The sequence below is a fragment of the Lynx rufus genome, unplaced genomic scaffold, assembly GCF_022079265.1.
Source record: "Lynx rufus isolate CCGP_SWC_20201006 ecotype Redwood Valley unplaced genomic scaffold, mLynRuf1.p SCAF_4, whole genome shotgun sequence".
Taxonomy (NCBI): domain Eukaryota; kingdom Metazoa; phylum Chordata; class Mammalia; order Carnivora; family Felidae; genus Lynx; species Lynx rufus.
The window spans coordinates 111265800-111285640 of NW_025814856.1; the positions used below are offsets into that span (position 1 = coordinate 111265800).

The 19841-nt window shown below is 34.5% G+C and overlaps 1 protein-coding gene across 3 annotated transcripts in view; it reads right to left on the bottom strand.

The window, feature by feature from the left end:
- SNX13 (sorting nexin 13) overlaps positions 1-19841 on the bottom strand; it is a 133993-nt gene that overhangs the window by 86695 nt on the left and 27457 nt on the right. For all 3 annotated transcript variants that reach the window (XR_006965231.1, XM_047096695.1, XM_047096694.1), the window contains exon 2: positions 3677-3789. Coding sequence is in view for 2 of the 3 variants with exons in the window: in XM_047096695.1 (XP_046952651.1) it covers positions 3677-3789 (113 nt within the window). In the remaining variant the exon portion in view is untranslated. The remainder of the gene's footprint in view (positions 1-3676; positions 3790-19841) is intronic.

Here is a 19841-nt window from a genome sequence, read left to right on the forward strand (position 1 = left end):
CTGGAAATTAAAGATACATATAAATATATCCCAAAGGCTAATTGTTTTGAAATAATTACAGATTTGCGGTAAGACAAAAACTGGTTTAGAACTGCTTTACTGTATTTACTAAACGTTATCAATATTTTCTATATTTAAAATTTACCACTTAAATCTCAGCACCACTAAGTAGATAGGAAATCCATAAAAAAAAAAAAACATCAAATTCTAACTTTACAATGATCTTGGAGTAATCTTCCAATGATTCAAAGGCTGTGGTGACAAGGGAACTGTGAAAAATTAACTATGGTCAGCCTCAACTACTGAAAGGAAGATTCTCAAAGTTCTCTGCTTTCTGTGGCTATCTGCTCCTTAGTATAAGCACCACAAACGCAGAAAAGGGAGTGGAGAAAAACAAGTTATATGAGCCCATGTCATCAATTCTATTTTTGTTTCTTTTTAAAAGGGCTGGCCTCAGAATTACCAAAAATTTCACCTGTCTTGCATCTGCTATTATTAGTAAGAATCAAGCTGGCCCCATATTTCAGTTTTATCTAGTGATATGTACATTTACAGACACAATAAAATGCTTACATTAAGTTAACAGTGCTAACAAAAATATTATCATGAAACAGACTGATAAAACACTAACCTTTGTCCAAAGTATGATAGTAGGAAAGTAAGAGAAGGAACAGTTTGATCTTACAAAGAACCTAATTAATAGTTTCAGCCTTGAGGTTTAAGTAAAATCAGATGCTACAAATGACTGTATCATCCAATACAACAGAACTACATGAAATAGCCCATAATATAGTATCAATAGCATCCCCCAAAATTTTTTTAAAAAACACACAAAAAAATCCCTAAATGATCTTCCTTCCAAAAGTTTTTTTATTAGAAAATAAGGAATTAGCTTTGACTATAAGCAAAATATATACATTAGCAACAATGTAGAAGGGCAAACTGCAGAACAAAAGCAAAAGGTGGTTGCCATAGGAAATGTATTAATTCCTCTCAAACTTGCATTTTTAAAGGGAAAAAATAACTTTAAAAACTTGCACAATAAAAAAGCACTAAAATTAAGAAATGGTTAGTATATGGAATGTAATTATTTTACTTAAGATTGATATTTAAAAACCTATTTTCGTTCTTACAATTCATAAAGCATTAAACCATACAAAGTTACATTAAAGAAAAGACAATCACTCTTTGTAGTTAAAGACAAAATAGGAAAGATGTGATTCAGGAATTATGGTACTCATTGACCATAACAGAGTTAATTGAGAAATGCTTAATTAACTAACCCCCTGAGACAATTTTGGGAGGCTCTTAGTATTTAAGTTAAAGTTCCCTTACTATAGCAGGGAATTTCATGGAGATCAACAACCTGGGACAGAACATCCGATCAATTTATGATATAATATCAACTTAGGATTTCAGACCCTACCATGTGACTCTTCATATTATCTACCCAAAGAGTTTTAGTGGCCTTCACACACCCTTCAAAATTCCATCTTATCTAAAAATTTACAGAACTTTAGAAGTGTCTAAAAAATATTTTGAGATTACTTCTTGATAAATCTGCAGACTCACAAAGGGAACAAGAAAAGTTACCATGACTCTGAAAAGAATGGACTCATCACCCTTCCCCTTTTCCAAAACTTTATATGGAGCACTTTCGTGTAAGAGAAATGATTCTCCACTCCTCCACCTTCCAAAGGATCCTAGAGCTCCTGCTGACAAATAAAGTTGCAATTTCCTCCCTTTATGAAATATTGGAAAATATTCTGAAATCCTTTTCCATCACTTTTGCCAAAGTTTTATTCATTTAGTGAACAGAAGAAATCTCTCCTTTTCAGAGAAACATGTCAAAACAGTCTCCTTTCCAATCGGTAAAATCAATCATGAGCCTATAGAAAAGAGGTGCAACCATATAGTTATGCAACCATGCTGCTCTGGTCTTAATTTGTAACAAAGAAGTCTAATTTATGAAGCAAAGAAGGCTGTAGACCTATAAAGTCTTCAGTCATCTTTATCATCAACAAAGATATTCAAAATTTTACTTATCTAATTCCTATGGCTTATTTCTAATTGCTTCAGTATATAGTATCATATCTAAGCAATAATGATGAAAATATTCAATCTGAAATATAGTTTTAGGAATAGTCCTTGAGGTAAATGTTTGATTTCTCACTTGTTCTACAAACAGTGGGTGCACTCCCTATAAAATGGCTACACATAACTTTCAAACCCTATTGTGAAAGAGGTGGGTGGTGTTATGTACATTTAGAAGTCAGTTCTTGAGTATCTTACACGGTCTCTCAGGACACAGTTTATATATGCTATTCAATTCAGCTAAGTTCTCTAAACCTATAGGTTCAAATAGCTCTTCCAAATATTTGGGGTCTCAAAAGATTTTTTAAAAAGAACTCAAGAGGGTGCCTAGGTGGCTGTGTCAGTTAAGCACCCAATTCTTGACTTTGGCTCAGTCATGATCTTACTACGGTTCGAAAATTTGAGTCCCATGTCAGCCTACTCCACGATGACAGCCAGAAGCCTGCTTGGGATTCTCTCCCTCTCCCACCCTCCACACTGGTGCCCATGCTTGCTTTCTTTCTCTCAAAATACATAAACTTAAAAAAAAAGAACTCAAAGGTATTCATTCCACAATTACATAAATGTATCTTAAAAATACAGACACACACACAAACATATATGTACATTCACACACACATAGTAACAACAAAATACTCAGCTAAGCAACCTTGGTTTGAGTATCTAAATAACAAGCATCTACCCCTGTTTTCTATAGATTTCCTCATATACAACTCACATCTGATACCAAATGCTCCATATAGGAAGCTATACTAAATCATGACTGAAACCTCTCTTGTAAAGGATTATCAACTCAAGGTAAAGCATAAACACTGTTAACCAAACAAACATGAAGAGAAAAAGGCAAAATCAGTTGTTCGAATTTTCTATAACAAAGTAACAGCATTCTCCAAGGGAAATTAACATTGTTTGAAGTCTAATCAATGAAACAGTATCTTCTATAGTATATAAAACTTGGATCATCTCAATATAACTTATTAATATAATAGATTTAAAATTTTTTCACACCTAAAAGGTAATAACACCAAAAGGAATAAAAACTCTTTAAAACTGCCAAATTATACAAAAAGTTTATATCATTGGAAATTGAAAGCTTTTTGAAAATGATTACGCATATTTCTGATACAAATTACAATCACCACTACTTTTTTTTTTTTTAATGTTTATTTTTGAGAGAGAGACAGAGAGCCCACGCAAGCACGAATGGGGGGGGGGGGAGGGATAGAGAGAGAGGAGACACAGAATCCAAACCAGGATCCAGGCTCTGAGCTGTCAGCACAGAGCCCGACACAGGGCTCGAACTCACGAACTGGGAGATGATGACCTAAGCCAAAGTCGGATGCTCAACCGACTGAGCCACCCAGGTGTCCCACCTTACGTTGCTTTTATTTTATCAGGTATCTTAATTTTATTTCATTTAACTTTGGTAAAAAACAATTTGCAAAAAAGAGCATTCACAAACCATACTTCCATTTCTCATGGTCATTTTTTTCTTCTTCTTGAGGCCTCATGGTCATTTGTTTCAATTTTGAACAACAGAGTATGACATAGCAATTATAAGATTATCTTTGAGAATACTTACCCACCCACAAAGCAGAGGATATAAAATGCCAAATAAAATATTACAAAGGGTCCAAAGGTTATTAGAGAAAGGACAATGCCAAGGCTTCCCCATCCCCATATGGATAGACTGGTCTGAAATAAAGAAAAGGAAAATAATTTTTAATAAATAAATTTCCATATGAATTAGAAAAGAACAAACAAAACTTTTACATCCTTTCAACATATACAGTACTATTTGCAGTATTTGTTACATATTTGTTTTTGAAAATGTTAACTACATTCTTGGAGACTTATCTCTAAGAAACAATATACAGAATCTATATGTAGAAAGGGATTTATAGTACATCAGCAATGATTTTTTAAAAATCTAGTGGCAATGTAAAAGCACAAAAGCAATCATTACACAAACTGTTGAATGATATGCTGGCATGAGAAATGATAAAAAAAAGTATTTATAAAAACATTTACATATGCACACATATATATAAAAGGTTAAATAGCCTCCAAAGTTGTACATGTTTAGAGTATTTCATCTTAAAACTAAGTTCCAACAGAAATACAGTATAACAACATTTTTTAAAACTTAAAATTTCAAGGTAAGAAATCCACATCTCACTGAAAATTTTACTCAAATTTACACAGAAATTTATAAAATTATAATTGCACAACTTCCAATTTTCAGTTACCAAAATATACCATGAGCTCAAAAAACATCTCCAAAATTCTCAATCCTTAAAAATAAACAAAAAACCCTGTTTTGTTTAGAATTATACTGTATTATATATTTAAAATACTCCTTTTGTTGAAGGCAAACTGGATTTTAGCAATTTAAGTCCTTACGAATAAATAAACGTATTCAATTCAGTAAGTTCCTACATGCATTTGCCTTGCACTGTGAGGTCTACAAAGGATGCACTTGTCCCATTCCTGCCATCAAGGAGCACAGAGAAGAATGTCTTACAGGAATGAAACAATTAGACACTGAACCAAAAGAAAATAATAGAAAGCATTATAAGATGCTAAAGTGAACAAAATTAATGACCAAAAAACTGGAATAGACAGTAAGTTCTATGGATTATGAGAGAAAGAACAGTTTTATTTATTCATTCATTCCTCAGTCAATGAATGTTTCTTATGTGCTATAAGCTGAAGGTGCTTGGGGAAACCACAAGGAATAAAACATATCCTCATAAGGCTACTTTCTAGAAAAGAGAGCGATAAGCATACTCTCATAAATTTACACATTTGCGTAAGTTTACATTCCAGAAGGGGAAAAAACAAGTAATAAATAAATGTACAGTTATATCAGCCAGGGAAAAGTGCTATGGAGAAAAATAAAGCAATTACATATGATTGCTATATAAGTTATATATATAGGACTATATAAGAAGCTTTCAGCTAGATGACATATGAACAGAAATCTTAGAAAAGATTTATTTAAGTATAATTTATAATAATGAGTCTTCCTACCCCAAGTAATGTTTTTCCATTTATTCATATCCTCTTTAATGTCACTCTGTGGAAATTTTAAACATTTCTTCTTCTATATAAGGCTACTTCAATCTTGTTCGTTTGTATTTATTATCCTTTTTCCTCATTCTGGCCACTATTATCTTTTTAACCAGAGGACAGAACACACACTGATGAAGTTTCTGCTCTGACCTCATGATTTCCTCCTTGAATCAGCTGGGGAAACTATTTCACCTACAGAAGTGGTCTCTGACTTCTAAGAGCTGAAAGTAAACCATGGGGATTTAAAATACAAAAGCAGTCCAATCCTTCTGCTGAACATCCAGTACCTGATCCACACTACAGTACTGCCAGAGGCCCAACTTATGGAAAGCAGATGCTATTTCCCAAGATTCACTCAAAACCTTATCCACTGAATTCCCTGCAAAGAGTTCTCATACACTCTCAGGAAAGCTGAAACCAGACTATGACCCAAAGGTAATCAATCTACCTTCTCCATTGAGATCTGGCCTAATATTTACAATATTATTCTTTCTTTACAATGTTAGATTTATGCTTGCTAGCCAGTTTGTCAAAACTAAACTTACTGCTTGGATATTTTAAGAGGTTTTAAAATGAAACGAAGCAAACTGGCTACCTCTGTAGATAAAGGAAGGGAGCATGCAATTGAAGGACAACCCACAGGAGGCTTCTCAAATATTCAGTAGGGTTCTATTTCTTAATCAGCTGTTTGCCTTAAACTGAATAAATGTAATATTTCTTCTATGTGAATCATACATCTCACAATTAAAAAAATTTTCAAAGAAGAATCACAGTTCATATGGGGAAGATTATTTAATGCAGCAGTTAGTTAACATGGTAGATGCTCGAATGTCTAAAACATAATTTTCAGAATCTTGTCTCTTCTCATTTGAAAATGGTAGCAAAATGATCAAAAAAATAAATTATTACTCATTCATTCTACAAACACTTGTCAATATCTATCACGATGTGCCAGGCACTAGTGACTTAACGGTGAACAAAATAGACATTACTGTCATAGTTTTAAAATTCTACAAGAGAAGACACTTTCTTTAATTGTGAAAGAAATTTTTATATTCCAGAGACTAATAAAATTAAGCATGTCAAATCAGCAAGTCAGGGGCTCATTTATAGTTAACGTCAAATTTTAAACTGTTCATGGAAACACCAAAATAGTGAATTGTCCAAAACCAGAAAGTTTCATATTATTCCAAGTGTTCCCAGATATAATGTAATTGGTTGATATTATTATGTTATTATTTGGTGAGATTAAGAAAAACAACTAATCTTATACCATATAAAAATCCTGAGTTCTAATTATTTCCTAAGATGATAAAATTTAGGATAATTCTGTACCACATCAGAAACTTTTTAAAAATTCAAATAAGTATTAATTACCTCAAGAACTGACCTACCATGGAAGCCAAAAAATAGAAACAGACCTCTATCACAGTGATTTACATTAAAATAATACTTGATATATTATCATTTTCTCCTCTAAATACAATAAATAATCAACACCGAAATACCCATGCTATGTGATTCCCTAAACTCACGGACTTATCAACTAGGCATTGGAAGAAATTTTCAAAATCATCTACTCTAGTGCTTCTCAAACTTTAAGGACCTTAAATACAGACTCTTAAAATGCTGATGCTGATCCATTATCTCTGTGATTCTTTCATTTCTAACACGCTATCAGAACTGTTTAGAACTAAGAACAACTATCTATCTATAATTTTCCTTAATCTCTAGGTCCACAAAACCTTTTCCACAACTCCAAAATTCAAAAAGCTTTGAGAACCAAAACTGTACCAACATTCTAAATACTATCTCATTTATTTCGCAGAACATTTTATGAAGTAATCAAGAACTTAGTACAGCATAGTGCCCCAAAAGTATGGACTTTGGAGTTAGACTGAGTGCAAATCTCACCTTTACTATTTATTAGTTGGGTAATCACCAAATGCCTTAATTTCCTCACCTATGTGGCTGTTGTGGGGAGTAAATGAGTCCCTGGTCTTGTATTCAATTTTACCTTAATCACAATTATTCCTAGTTTAGCAAGAGAGAAACCAAGCCACAGAGAAGCTTAAAATAAAAAACTGCCCAAGGTCATGCAAGCTAGTAAGTATAAAAGTGAGATTCGATTCTAGGGAAATCCCAGCTCCTTATGAAACCTTAAAATTTGTCACTGACAACTACCTAAAGTTAAATCACAAAAAGAAAAGAATGTTAAAATCATCAACGAGTGCTTCCCTTTATCCAAAAATTAATCAATTTAATACACTTCCCAAGATATTAGTCAGAAAATGTCTTGTAATGAATATAATAAATCCCTGGTCTGAATATAAGTATATAATTTTTATTATTAGAAAATCAACATAACCATGTATACCCTACGTAAGTAACGGAAAGAATTTCAAGGGTCTCAATTTATGAGTATGTCCTGACACCTATACACATCAGTGTGGCTTTGAGCACAGGGACACATAGACATAAAAACTGACCCCTGCTTCCAAGATGTTCAAGAACCAAGAAAGGATAATGCCTCCTGACAACAGGAAGCAAGTGGAAATAATTTTCCTTGTAATATTTTATGCCTATCAAGTCCTATTGATATCTATTTCATCTGTTCCTCACCATAGTCTCTTATGATAGTAAAGGTAGCATCATATAGTAGTAAGAACACAAAGAAAATACAGAGTCAGTTTACCACTAACATTCTGTGTAACCTCTGTAAAATCACTCTCTTTGATCCAAAGTTCCCATTAGCACAGTAAGTGGACTCTCAAGTCAAATCTAACTGTAATAGATTGATTAAGTAACTTTCTTCATAATGACACAGCTATTTCAATGCAAAGCCAGACCCAGATTCTCCTGGCTATAGGAGAATGGGACTAAGTGGAAAGAGCTATTTTATTTTAGATCACATAAAAAACAGATGGTCAGAGCTCCCACAACATGGACGTCAGACTGTGTTGTAAGTCTCACTGGAATGGGTCAACCACCCTCAGAGGTATAATGACCTGGTAAATCTGAACACATTATATGGCATAGGGCAGCCAGACAGATAGGGATGAGAATCTTAAAACTGATACTACTTCAGCGCCAATTTGGGTCACAGAAGTCATATGATTTCTTATGAAATCTTACTTCTTATGAAACTTTACTTACTTAACAAAAAAAATAAGTACTCATAAGAAGAGTGGCCTTATTGTAAGTATATGGAACCTTGTCTTATTCAACATTATATAATAATTTAACCAAAGCCTGGTACAAAGAAGTTGTTCACTAATTATGTAACTATTTAATTTACCAACTAAAGAAGTAAAATGAAGGGGATGGAAGGAAAGGGGAAGGGAGAAAAGGAGGGGAAAGGGGAAATGGCAAGAAAGGAAGAAGGTCTAGGAAAAGTGAAAAGGAAAAGCAGCCTAAATTGAAGTGCTCCTCCACCCCTCACCTTATGGCTTTAAGTAGAGCTATACATTCTTTCTAGTACAAACCATACCAAATTCCCACTCTCAAAAATCACTCAAAAAGCTGGACTTTGTTCTTCCACGAGACTGATGTACAAAAAAGCTTTCCTTAGGCTGCCTCAACACATGCTCACGGCATCCCACCTTATTATTTCCTTTTCAGGGAGGAAGTCACAGAACAGGAGCCACACAGGGATCATGAGTACATTTGCTGGGGCAACTGGTCCCAAACCCCGCTTTTCACACTCCAGGGACACAGGAATAAAGATCCTCTTCCACTCACTCTTACTTAAGATACCTAGTATATTCTTGGGAGGATAGTTAAAGACTACTGTGATCGGGTGTATTGAGCCAGGGGAGATAGAGGGCCTGTGGAAAGGGTAGACACCTCAGGCAATGACCCTGGTTCCAAGATGGCTGAATACCCAACCTGCAAAGGTAACAGCCACTGGATACTTGTGGAGTTTCTCCTACCTCTCCCAATCGGGGGTGTGTATTTTTAGTTCTCTGGTAATAGAACCTTCTCCCTTACAAGAAAAGTGTATTGTTCAACTGTTACAGATTTTCAAGAATGAATTATATACAAATATACAGATGACCGCTTGAACAAACCCTTCACTTTTTATTAGAGCAGTAGTTATAAAAGGTCATAGACTACCACACAATTATACACAATCAGGACTCCTAGCATCCAATGACAAAGAATATACAAGCTACAATAAATTACTGTTTTTTAAACTAGATTACTGTCAATTACCACATACCTATACACAGTTTGAAAACAATAGCAGGTACATTCATAATATGCATTTGTTTATTCAGGATACAAACTACGTTATAGGCTGCAGACCCTCTTCTCATCCCCACAGCCCATACACTGGGAATCACTGAATTGGAGTCTTGATGTAACTGTAGTATTGAAAACAAAAGAAAACAAAAGACTGTATTAACTGAACACTTTCTCTTATACAGGAAAAATCATAAAATTATTTAAAATGTGGATGAGGCACTATAGCAAAGAATAGTCCTGACAGGCTTCCAATAAATACTCAAAGCCTCAAACTGAAAAACTACTTTATCAAAGTTTCCCGAATTTCTAATAAAAGGTCTATAGTAGATACACAAGAATGAAATAAATTAATCAAAAGAGCTTTTCAGAGACTACATATTTCTAGTTACACATACTGTTTTGGAGTCTATGTAAGTAATAAATCTCAAAAATAATAGAGATATGTTTAAATAATAAACCTTCAATCTCCATCAAAAAGAAGCAAAATAGATTCTTTTCCTAATGTTTCCATTTGGCAGATAAAGGCCTATTTTTAATTTGTTTATGAAGGAGATAAACATATATATGTATATATATGACATATGTGTACATATGTCGTATATATATGACATACAAAAAGGAAAAGTATTCCCTAAAAAATAACTGATTAATGCAAAAATTTTAAACGTACCAAAGAATAAGACAGTTAAATTTCTAATTATGTGCTACTAGAATCCATCAAGATATCAGAACGGAAAATACCGGTTCTATGTATTCTACACAAATTGCATTTTTTTTTTGTATCAGCATATTGACCCTGATTATTCTGAATTCAACTACATATTAGTAAAGTATGTATAGCTATCATTCACCTAAGAAAGAGAGTTATAAATAAACACACATTTGCTTATTTTTTTTAATATAAGTATATACAGATACTTTTTTAAATGATTTATGAGGAATGAAGAAAATGGAGGTAGAGGAGACAATTATAAGAACTAGACATCTAAAAATACTTTGCTGTGTGGATCTGATTTTGTAATGGTATAAATACGTTTATACCATCAAAAGCAAAGTAAAATCAATCTAACTATATACTATTAATGTGGAATAACCACACAGAGAAACTATTTTAAGTGATTTTACAATACAGTTATTCAACTGTGGATCATTAGTGGTATGCACTCTAATAACAGTAACAATGAAAATCTAATAGTGTGCTTCAGTAGAAAAATAGTGTTGACAGTTCCACTAAAGCAAACCAGGGCTATTGAAGCAATGGTTGATTCCAAGACTGGGGAAGGAAATAAGTTTAAACTGGGCCTGCGCACCTTGATATACCAGAAAGCTACTATAGACTGCTGAGGACAAGTCAGAAGGACTCAGGAGAGGCGTTTGGGTGGTTCAGTCAGGCTCTTAACTTTGGCTCAGGTCATGCATGATCTCACGGTTCATGGGTTTGAGCCCCCCAAACAAATAAACTTTAAAAAAAGGACTCAAGACAACCTGAAAACGCTTTAATTGGTTAAAGATGGCATCACTAAAATTAGTAACTGCAGTGGACAGGAGCACTTCAAATATTTGAGTTCATGAAAATATGAAGACTTTTTTTAAATTCCATTAATGACCTTTAAAGGGTGCAACTCTGTTTGAAAAGTGGCACAGAATTAAGCATTTATCAGGGTAATCAGAAAGTTTATGAAAATTTAATTTCTCTTTAAGGAAATATTCCATATAATAAAGAAGAAATGATAGAATCAGAATAGCACCATATTGCAATCCTTAATATATTAGAGGTCTAGCAGAGGAAGAAGGGAAGGAGGGAGGGAGAGAGAGAACGAACACAAACCAGATATCATATGCTTCCTGAAAGAAAAAAACACACCACCATCTATGAAATATTCTTGTATGGAGGTGGAATCAAACCTGAATCTGATTTCAGGAAATCAGAAGACTAGAGAAAATGTTATAGTACACCATGGAGATGACCTAAGCAAAAACTCGAGACTGTGAGAAACACTAAAGGGCAAAAAACACAGAGTTCCTTCAACAAATGAAGGGTAAGAGAAAACCCATATAAGAGAAGGGGGCAAGGGAGGAAGGAAGAGGGTTTGGGAGAATCTGTGGGTAAAATTGCAATATGTAGAGCTTATTCAACTTGATTTTAACAGAAATACAGTGGAGAAAGGAAAAGAGAAAAAAGGATGAGGAAGGAAAAGAGAAATGGGTAATGGGTAATTCTTAATATTTTCTGGATATTTAATGATATTAAGTTACTGCTTATTTTTTACTTGGTAGAATGACATTATGGTTATATTTTAACAAAGAGAATCTTTATGTTTTACAGACACATGAGGAATTACTTACAGATTAAATCCTATATCTAGAATACACTTCAAAATAATTCTGTAAGTAGAGACTGGGGAAAAAGTGAAAAAACATATAGATAAAACGTAACTGCCCATGTGTTGATAAATGTCTAAGCTGGGCATGAGGATAGGGAATTCATTATATTAATCTTTCTACTTTTAATGCTTGAAATGCTTTATTAAAAAATTGTTTAAACATACACAATAATCACAAAATTTACATACATAGCAAATGTACTTGAATTTCTTAAGTAACCACTTCACAAAATAAACAGCCCACAAACATGCTCCATGTTTACACCCCAGAAAATAATTTGGGATTAAAAATTTCCTATCATTAGTTCACAGGAGAGCAACATACACTTGGCTATTATTCTTTTAGGGGCCCCTGGGTAGCTCAGTCAGTTAAGCATCCAACTTCAGTGCAGGTCATGATCTCATGGTTCATGGTTTTGAGCCCCACGTTGGGAACTGTGCTGACAGCTCAGAGCCCGGAACCTGCTTCAGATTCTGTGTCTCCCTCTCTCTCTGCCCCTCCCCTACTCACATGTGTCTCTTTCAAAAAGAAAAGAGAAGAAATGAAAAGAAAAAGATTCTTTTAAATATGCAACTAAGTAATGAGTTTTAACATCCTATTTTTTGCGTGGTCATGTGCACGTTTTATATAAGAACTATTCAAAATAATTATTTTGGGGGATTTCATATGATTCTATAATAATTACATAGCTATGTACTGGGCCTTAATTATACAAAGATGTATCAGTTTCTGTCCTCAATATGCTGACAAACTAAATAAGTAAAATACACTTGTAATGACAACATAGAACAGTGATTAAGTATCACAATAAAAAGATTTACAAAGTGGAACTACAGAAAAGATAAAGCCTCTAGAGCAAACTCCTTTGAAATTGCCTTCAAAAGGCAATTTTGCAGTTAAGAAAATCAATCTCTTTTCTTTACAGTCACCTACTTTTTTTCCATCAAAATGGTATTACCCAAAACTGATTACAAACTTTATTCACTAAAGTTCTGGTAATTTCCAAAAATAAAAACCCCAACTGAACAAAGATTCAGATGCTAAGGCTATTCAAGAGAAAGTACCCTTGGATTTAAAAGTAGGACAGAGAATATCATTTGTTTACTGAATTTAAGCCTAATGCTCAAGGCTATTTATAATGTTATCCCTAAATATATTTAAAGATTCCATTTATAAATGGCAACAAAGTAAGTTGTGAGGGATAAATGCACTATTCAAGAACTTCCAAAAAACTACACATAATCAAAGACATTCTTTTCAACAAATGATACTGGGAAAAATAAACATCCATGTGCAAAAAAAAAAAAAAAAAGAATTTAAGACAACATATCTTATAACTGTCATAAAAAAGTAACTCAAAATAGATCAAAGCCCTGAAAGTAAAAGACAAAACTATAAAACTCCAGAAGAAAACATAAGAGAAAACCTACATGACCTTGAGCATGATGATGACTTTTTAGCTACAACACCAAAGACAACCCATTAAGAAATAAATGATAAACTGCACTTCATTAAAATTAAAAACTTCTGTTCGGCAAAAGATAGTATCACAATAAGTAAAAGATCAGCCACAGAGTAGGAGAAAATATTTGCAAAAGACACATCAGATAAAGAAAGGAGTTATCCAGAATATACAAAGAACTCTTAAAATTCAAAAATAAGAAAACAAACAATCCTAATTAAAAAATGAGCCAAAGGCTTTAACAGACACCTCACTGAAGAAGATATACACGCAAATAAGCATGTGAGAAGATATTCTACATCATATGTCATCAGGGAGATGTGAATTAAAACCACAATGAGATACCACCACATCTATCAGAATGGCCAATCATCACAATGGCCAATATCCAGGACACTGACAACACCAAATACTGACGTGACGTGGGACAACAGGAAATCTCATACACTGCTAGTGAAAAGGTAAAATGCCATTCTGGAGGTCAATTTGGCAATTTCTTACAAAACTAAATATACTCTTACCATATGATCCAGAAATCATGCTCCTTGGTATTTACCCAAAAGGAATGAAAACATGCCCATAAAAAACCTGCACAGAATTTATTTAAAGCAAGTGTATTCATCACTGGCAAAACTTAGAAGCAACCAAGATGTCCTAAAGTAGTTGAGTAGATAAACTGTGGTATGTTCAAACAATGGAATATTATTCACCACTAAAAAGAAATGAGCTATCTAACCATGAAAAGACATGGAGAACCTTAAATGTGTGTTACAATGTTAAAGAAGCTAATATAAAAAAAGTTACATACTGTATGATTCCAACTATATAACATTCTGCAAAAGGCAAAACTATGAAGACAATAAAAACATCAGTGGTTGAGGGAGACAAGATAGGAAGATGAACAAGTAAAGAGTACAGAGAATTTTTAGGGGACTGAAAATACCCTGGATGATATTATGATGGATATGTTATTATACTTCTGCTGCAACCCACCAAATGTACAACATGAACAAAGGTGAACCCCAAGGTAAACTAGAGTTTGGGTGATTATCATGCATCAATTTAAGTTTAGCCTCCACAAAATCTACCATTCTTGTGAGAGATATATAAGGGAGACTACATGTATATGAGAACAGAAAACAGATGGGAATCTCTATACCTTCCCCCCAATTCGTAAACTGAAAATTGCTCACCGAAAAATCTTTTAAAAACTACATATAAATAATCGCAAGTACAAAATGATTTCACAAAGAGAGAAAATGATAACAAGATGTCATCAGTCATAAATTAAAAGAACAAATGCTAAAAGTCAAACTCAAAATTCATGCAACTTTTAATAAAATGTAAAAAAAAAACCACAGAACTATTTTTATATACTAAAATTAACTATTTAAATTCACTTCACAAATTTCATAATCTCTCATCTTAGTATAGGAAACTAGAGATCAACCACTCTGACACAGAAAACTCTAAGATGAACTACAAACATATAAAAAATACGTATCATCTAAGTATGGAAAATTATTAGATCATCAAAATTTTGGTTGATAATAATATACCAGCACATACTTCAATTCCACTTAGACTCCCCTCTCCACCCAAAGAAAATTACACTTCCCTTATTCAAGGCTCCTAGTAAATAAATACCTCTTATAATTTACTATGATATGGTGAAAAGCCAGTGAATTCAAAAATTAATCATCAAATTCTAACATTTTGTGGCACTATTTTAAATATAATTTTTTTTAAATTTTTTTATTAGTTTTCTTTATTTTTGAGAGGCAGAGAGAGACAGAGCATGAGTGGGGGAGGAGCAGAGAGAGAGGGGAACACAGAATCTGAAGCAGGCTCCAGGCTCTGAGCTGTCAGCACAGAGCCCTAGGCGGGGCCCAAACTCAGGAACCATGAGATCATAACCTGAGCTGAAGCTGGACACTCACCTGACTGAGCCACCCAGGTGCCCCTTAAATATAATTTTTAATTGTAAGTTCTAATTTTTATACCAATGAAACTTATTTACTTACATGAAAAAGCTGTTGCTAAAACATGCACAATCAAAACTATGACAGTTCCACTTGCAAGAATCATTACTCCTCCCTCCCATGAAGAAAAAGCAGAAAAGCCAAAGGTAAGCTCCAATATATCTCTCTGATTTTCCCATGGAATGAGTAGGAGACTTCCTATAAAAATTGACTCAACAAAAAGAAATGAATCAAGATAATACAGTAAGCCCTAACAAATTAGGTGTTCCGAACTTGAAACTGACAGAAACATTATTTATCTGGGTTGCATTCTTGGGGCAAAACAACAAAGTAGAGTGGGAAGGGTGTGAGAAAGACAGAGACAGATACAAAGAGACACAGAGAGAGAGAGAGAGAGAGAGAGGAGAGGGAGGGTGTTTTAATTCTGTACTTAAATATTCAGCATAAAATAACAGAAAAATATCCTCCCTAAGTGTTCAGAATCAAGACCTCAGCAAACAAGGAGCAGAGGGTAAGGAAAATTCACTGTCAGGATACTTACTGCATGTGGAGTAAGTCTCAGCCCATTTGACTTCATGACCCAATTATTATTCAATCTTCCAAACTAAGGGATTGAACCTGTCTCCTTTTCCACCATAGTCTTCTGTGGCTTCCAGTCAAGTTTCCTCTCTTATCCTAATATGCAATAGAACCAAATATATCTCAAATATCTCAGTAGGTGATTCTGAGATCTTTGGTTGATCTCTGGTTGATCTTTGTTATAAACAATTTAAGGTTGGAGAAAGGGATCAAAAAGTGGTGTGTTTTATTTGGCCAACAAATGATTTTTTTTTTAATTCTTAATAAACATTTAAAACATCACATACAAATCAGAATTTCAGGCTTTTCTTGAAAAATGAAAAATTTGGATATCAAAGAATAACATGCCTGCAAGAGAACAATGAGATAAAATTGAGTGGCAATAACCCCCATGAAAATGAGCCAGGAAGTCCTCAGTATTGCCACAGTACCAACACCTGCTAAGGTTTATCTGATTCTGGGTCCAAGATGTAATTTATCGTCAGAACTTCACAGCTGTTTTAAAGGTGCCAAATGTTGACCTATAACTATGTCATTATCAAAAGTGGGAAAATAGAAGATAAACCAAGAGTAACATGTTTTAAAAATGGCAACAGTATATTACTTAGTGGAAGCAAAGGTATAAATGCATGTGCCCATTTCATGGAAGAGACCTGAATTCACATATCTAAGTCAGGCCTTTCCTTTTCCCTAGTTTAGTCTGACAACAAACACTTTAAAGAAGAATAAGCTAATAGTCTCTAGAAGAATCCAATGGGTAAAAAAAGGAAGGAAAAAAAATTAGGAAATCACAAATAGGGATTACAAACAGGAAACTTCTGAAATCTATTAAAGTGGTTAAGGATAAAAGGAGGGGCAAAGGGGTGGCTCAGGAGGTTAGGTGTCCAACTGGTGATTTTAGCTCAGGTCATGATCTCACAGTCCTGGGATCGACCCCCATTATTGGTCTTAGTGCAGAGAGTAAAGCCTGCTTGGGATTCTCTCTCTCCCTCTCTCCCTGCCCCTCCCCTACTTGTGCTCCCTCCCTCTCTCTCTCTCCTTCAAAATAAGTAAAGGGATCAAGGAAAATTAATACTGCTCTGTACATATGCCCTGATCATCTTTAAGAAAAAAAAAAAAAAAAAGAAGAAAAAAATCCTGCAATTCCCAGGATTCTGTTTTCACTATCATAGAATCTTCTATACATCCAATCCCTGAGTAACTTTGTTTTCTAATCCACCACTTTTCACTACCTCTTATGTACTGTGACTTTCAGAACTGTGCCTCCAGCCCACATATGCCTCTTGAGTTTCTAAAAGTTACATTGAACTGCATACTTAACATTTCTGCCTAAGGTTCTCATGGGTACCTCAAATTCATCATGTCTAAAATTAAACTCATTACATACCTTAAATATCTCCTATATTCCCTTACTTAAAAGAAGCATCAGTGCCTATCCAATTACTGAAAAGATAAATCTCAGAGTTATCTTGGACTGTCCCCTCTTGGAACTGTCACATCCAACTAATTACATGTTATATCCTAAATATCTCTTGGGTCCTTCCCCTCTTCACCATTAAAGCCTTAGACAAGACCTTCACTATAGCCTGCAAGACTATAATTTCTGCCTCCCCTCTATTCTATCCTCCTTACTGCCAAAATGACCTTTGAAAAGATTCTGAAATACCTGGCTATTCCATGAGCAGAACTCATTCTCTTCTGTGTATCCTTTAGGATGGATTATCTTTCCTCTTTAGCAAGAATCTCTATAAACTCCCCTCAAGTACCAGCTCAAACTTACATGTTCCATGAAACAAGTCCTCCCTCACAAGCACATCTCTCTCCATAGAGAGAATGTTCAGTCCCTGCATTCTCTGTCTACACAGCACTATTTAAAATTCTACAGGGGCACCTGGGTGGCTCAGTCAGTCAAGCATCCGACTTTGGCTCAGGTCACAATTTCATGGCTCATGAGTTTTAGCCCTGCATCAGGTTCTGTGCTGATGGCTCAGGGCCTAGAGCCTGCTTTGGATTCTGTGTCTCCCTCTCTCGCTGCCCTCCCCCGCTTGCACTCTGTCTCTCTCTTAAAAATAAACATTAAATTTTTCTTTTTTAATTCTACAGAGTTATTCATATGTATGTGCCTTTCTAGACTGGAAGCTTCTTTCATTAATTGACTAAACATTTACTAAGATCTATCATGTGCCCACCATAGCCAAATTCTGCGGTTTCAAAGATAAGTAAAGCACTGTTCATGCCTCAAGAAGCTCACAGTCTTATGAAAAGAATCACATATATACAAATATAAAAAAAATGCAGTAAGTAAAATGGTAGAAATGCATCAGCTATTACAAGGCAATAAGTGATCTGATCCAGCATGAAGAGAAAGGACAACAAATCAGAGGAAGCAACCTGAAACAGGTGATACCTAAGATTAGTCTCAGAGAGTAACAGGACATACCCAGATGAAGAACAGGGAACCTGATAAAAAGACTACAGGAATAGGCACTGAAGCAAGAAACGCTTCCATGGGGAGTCCAGTGAAGGTTGTTTTTATAAAGTAGATTGTAAGAAGTATACACGATACTCAAGTTTAAACCATTCTATCAACTACCTGCAAGATTTCAAAACTGGAGAGAAAAACCTATGAAGGGCAATTACAGTCATATTATCTAAAAGTCAGAAACAGGGCAAAGGTAGGGTGGATGGACCAAAGTCTATAGACTGGAGAAGTATCTGGATGACTCAACCAATAAACCTTGTGAGTAACTGCATGGAGCATGAGAAAGAGCCATCATCATAGCTTTTTAAGCTTCAGTAGTAACTGGCTGAACAACCAGTCACCCAAAACAACACCGAGGACAACAGGGTTGGGGGAATGTTTATTGTTTTGTTTTGTAGATGAAGAAGTCAAGTTCATTAAGGGGCATGTTGAGGGTAATATACAAGACCTCAAGTGAAGATAGTCTGCAAGCAACTGAATATAGTAATACAAGTTATTTTCAAGGAAATACTCTGGCTACAGATACAGAATTTGAAGTTATTGTCACACAAATAGTAATCTTATAAATGAGAATGAAGTAGATCATGAAGAGAGCATCAAGTCAAAACTGAAATACTAGTAACATCAACATTTTAAAGGGCAGAAAAAGAAAAATGAAGCCCATGATGAGGGCTGAGAAGGCAAGCTTAAAAAGACAAAAAGAACCCATAACTCAGTGGAGTCCTAGAAGCTAACAGTATCTCCATAAGAAAGAAGTTATCAGCAGTGTCCAGGGGACTTGACAACAAATGGTAACTGATGATTTTACTGAGAGCAGAATAGAGTAGTAAGCATAGAACAACACTGCAGTAGTTTTAGGAATAAGTGGGAAGAGATTTGTATGTATGCCAGGCTCTAGGAAAAAACCTAGTAAAAAGAATACAGGTCAAATAGGTGTGACTGAGCACTAGCTGAAGGGTTCAAAGGTACGAAGACAGTCGGACCTCTAATTAATTGCAAGAGGTATAGCTGTTTCCAAAATTTAAAGTTCTTTTACCGCACGGAACTTAGGTATCATGTTCAACGTTATCTCCTCATAGCTACCAAAATTCCTGGAACATAATACAATTCAAAGAATCTGTGATATGTATGAATATGAATATATGAATGAATTCAGGAGGAGGCTCCTTTTCTAATAGAACTGACCCCCCCCAAAAAAAAAAACCTAAAACGAAATAACCCCTAGAAGCATGTGTCTAGAAGTGATAAGAATTATCAAGTATCTCAAGTTATCATTTCAGAGATTCATTCACAATTAATGGAACTTAATGCACAAATGTATAGGATATGATGTCCCATGCTAAGATCTTTTCAGTCTTTGCCATCCAATTATTTAGGAGTGAACAAGACAAAGTAATTTTTATTTGAAATATAAAGCCAGTAATTGTTACATATGTAAAAAGCAGGTTACATCTACTCATCCCATCCTCTCATCCACAGCTCTAAGAATCCTATTACTTATGTTTCCCTCCCCCAACCTCACCATGGTCTAGAC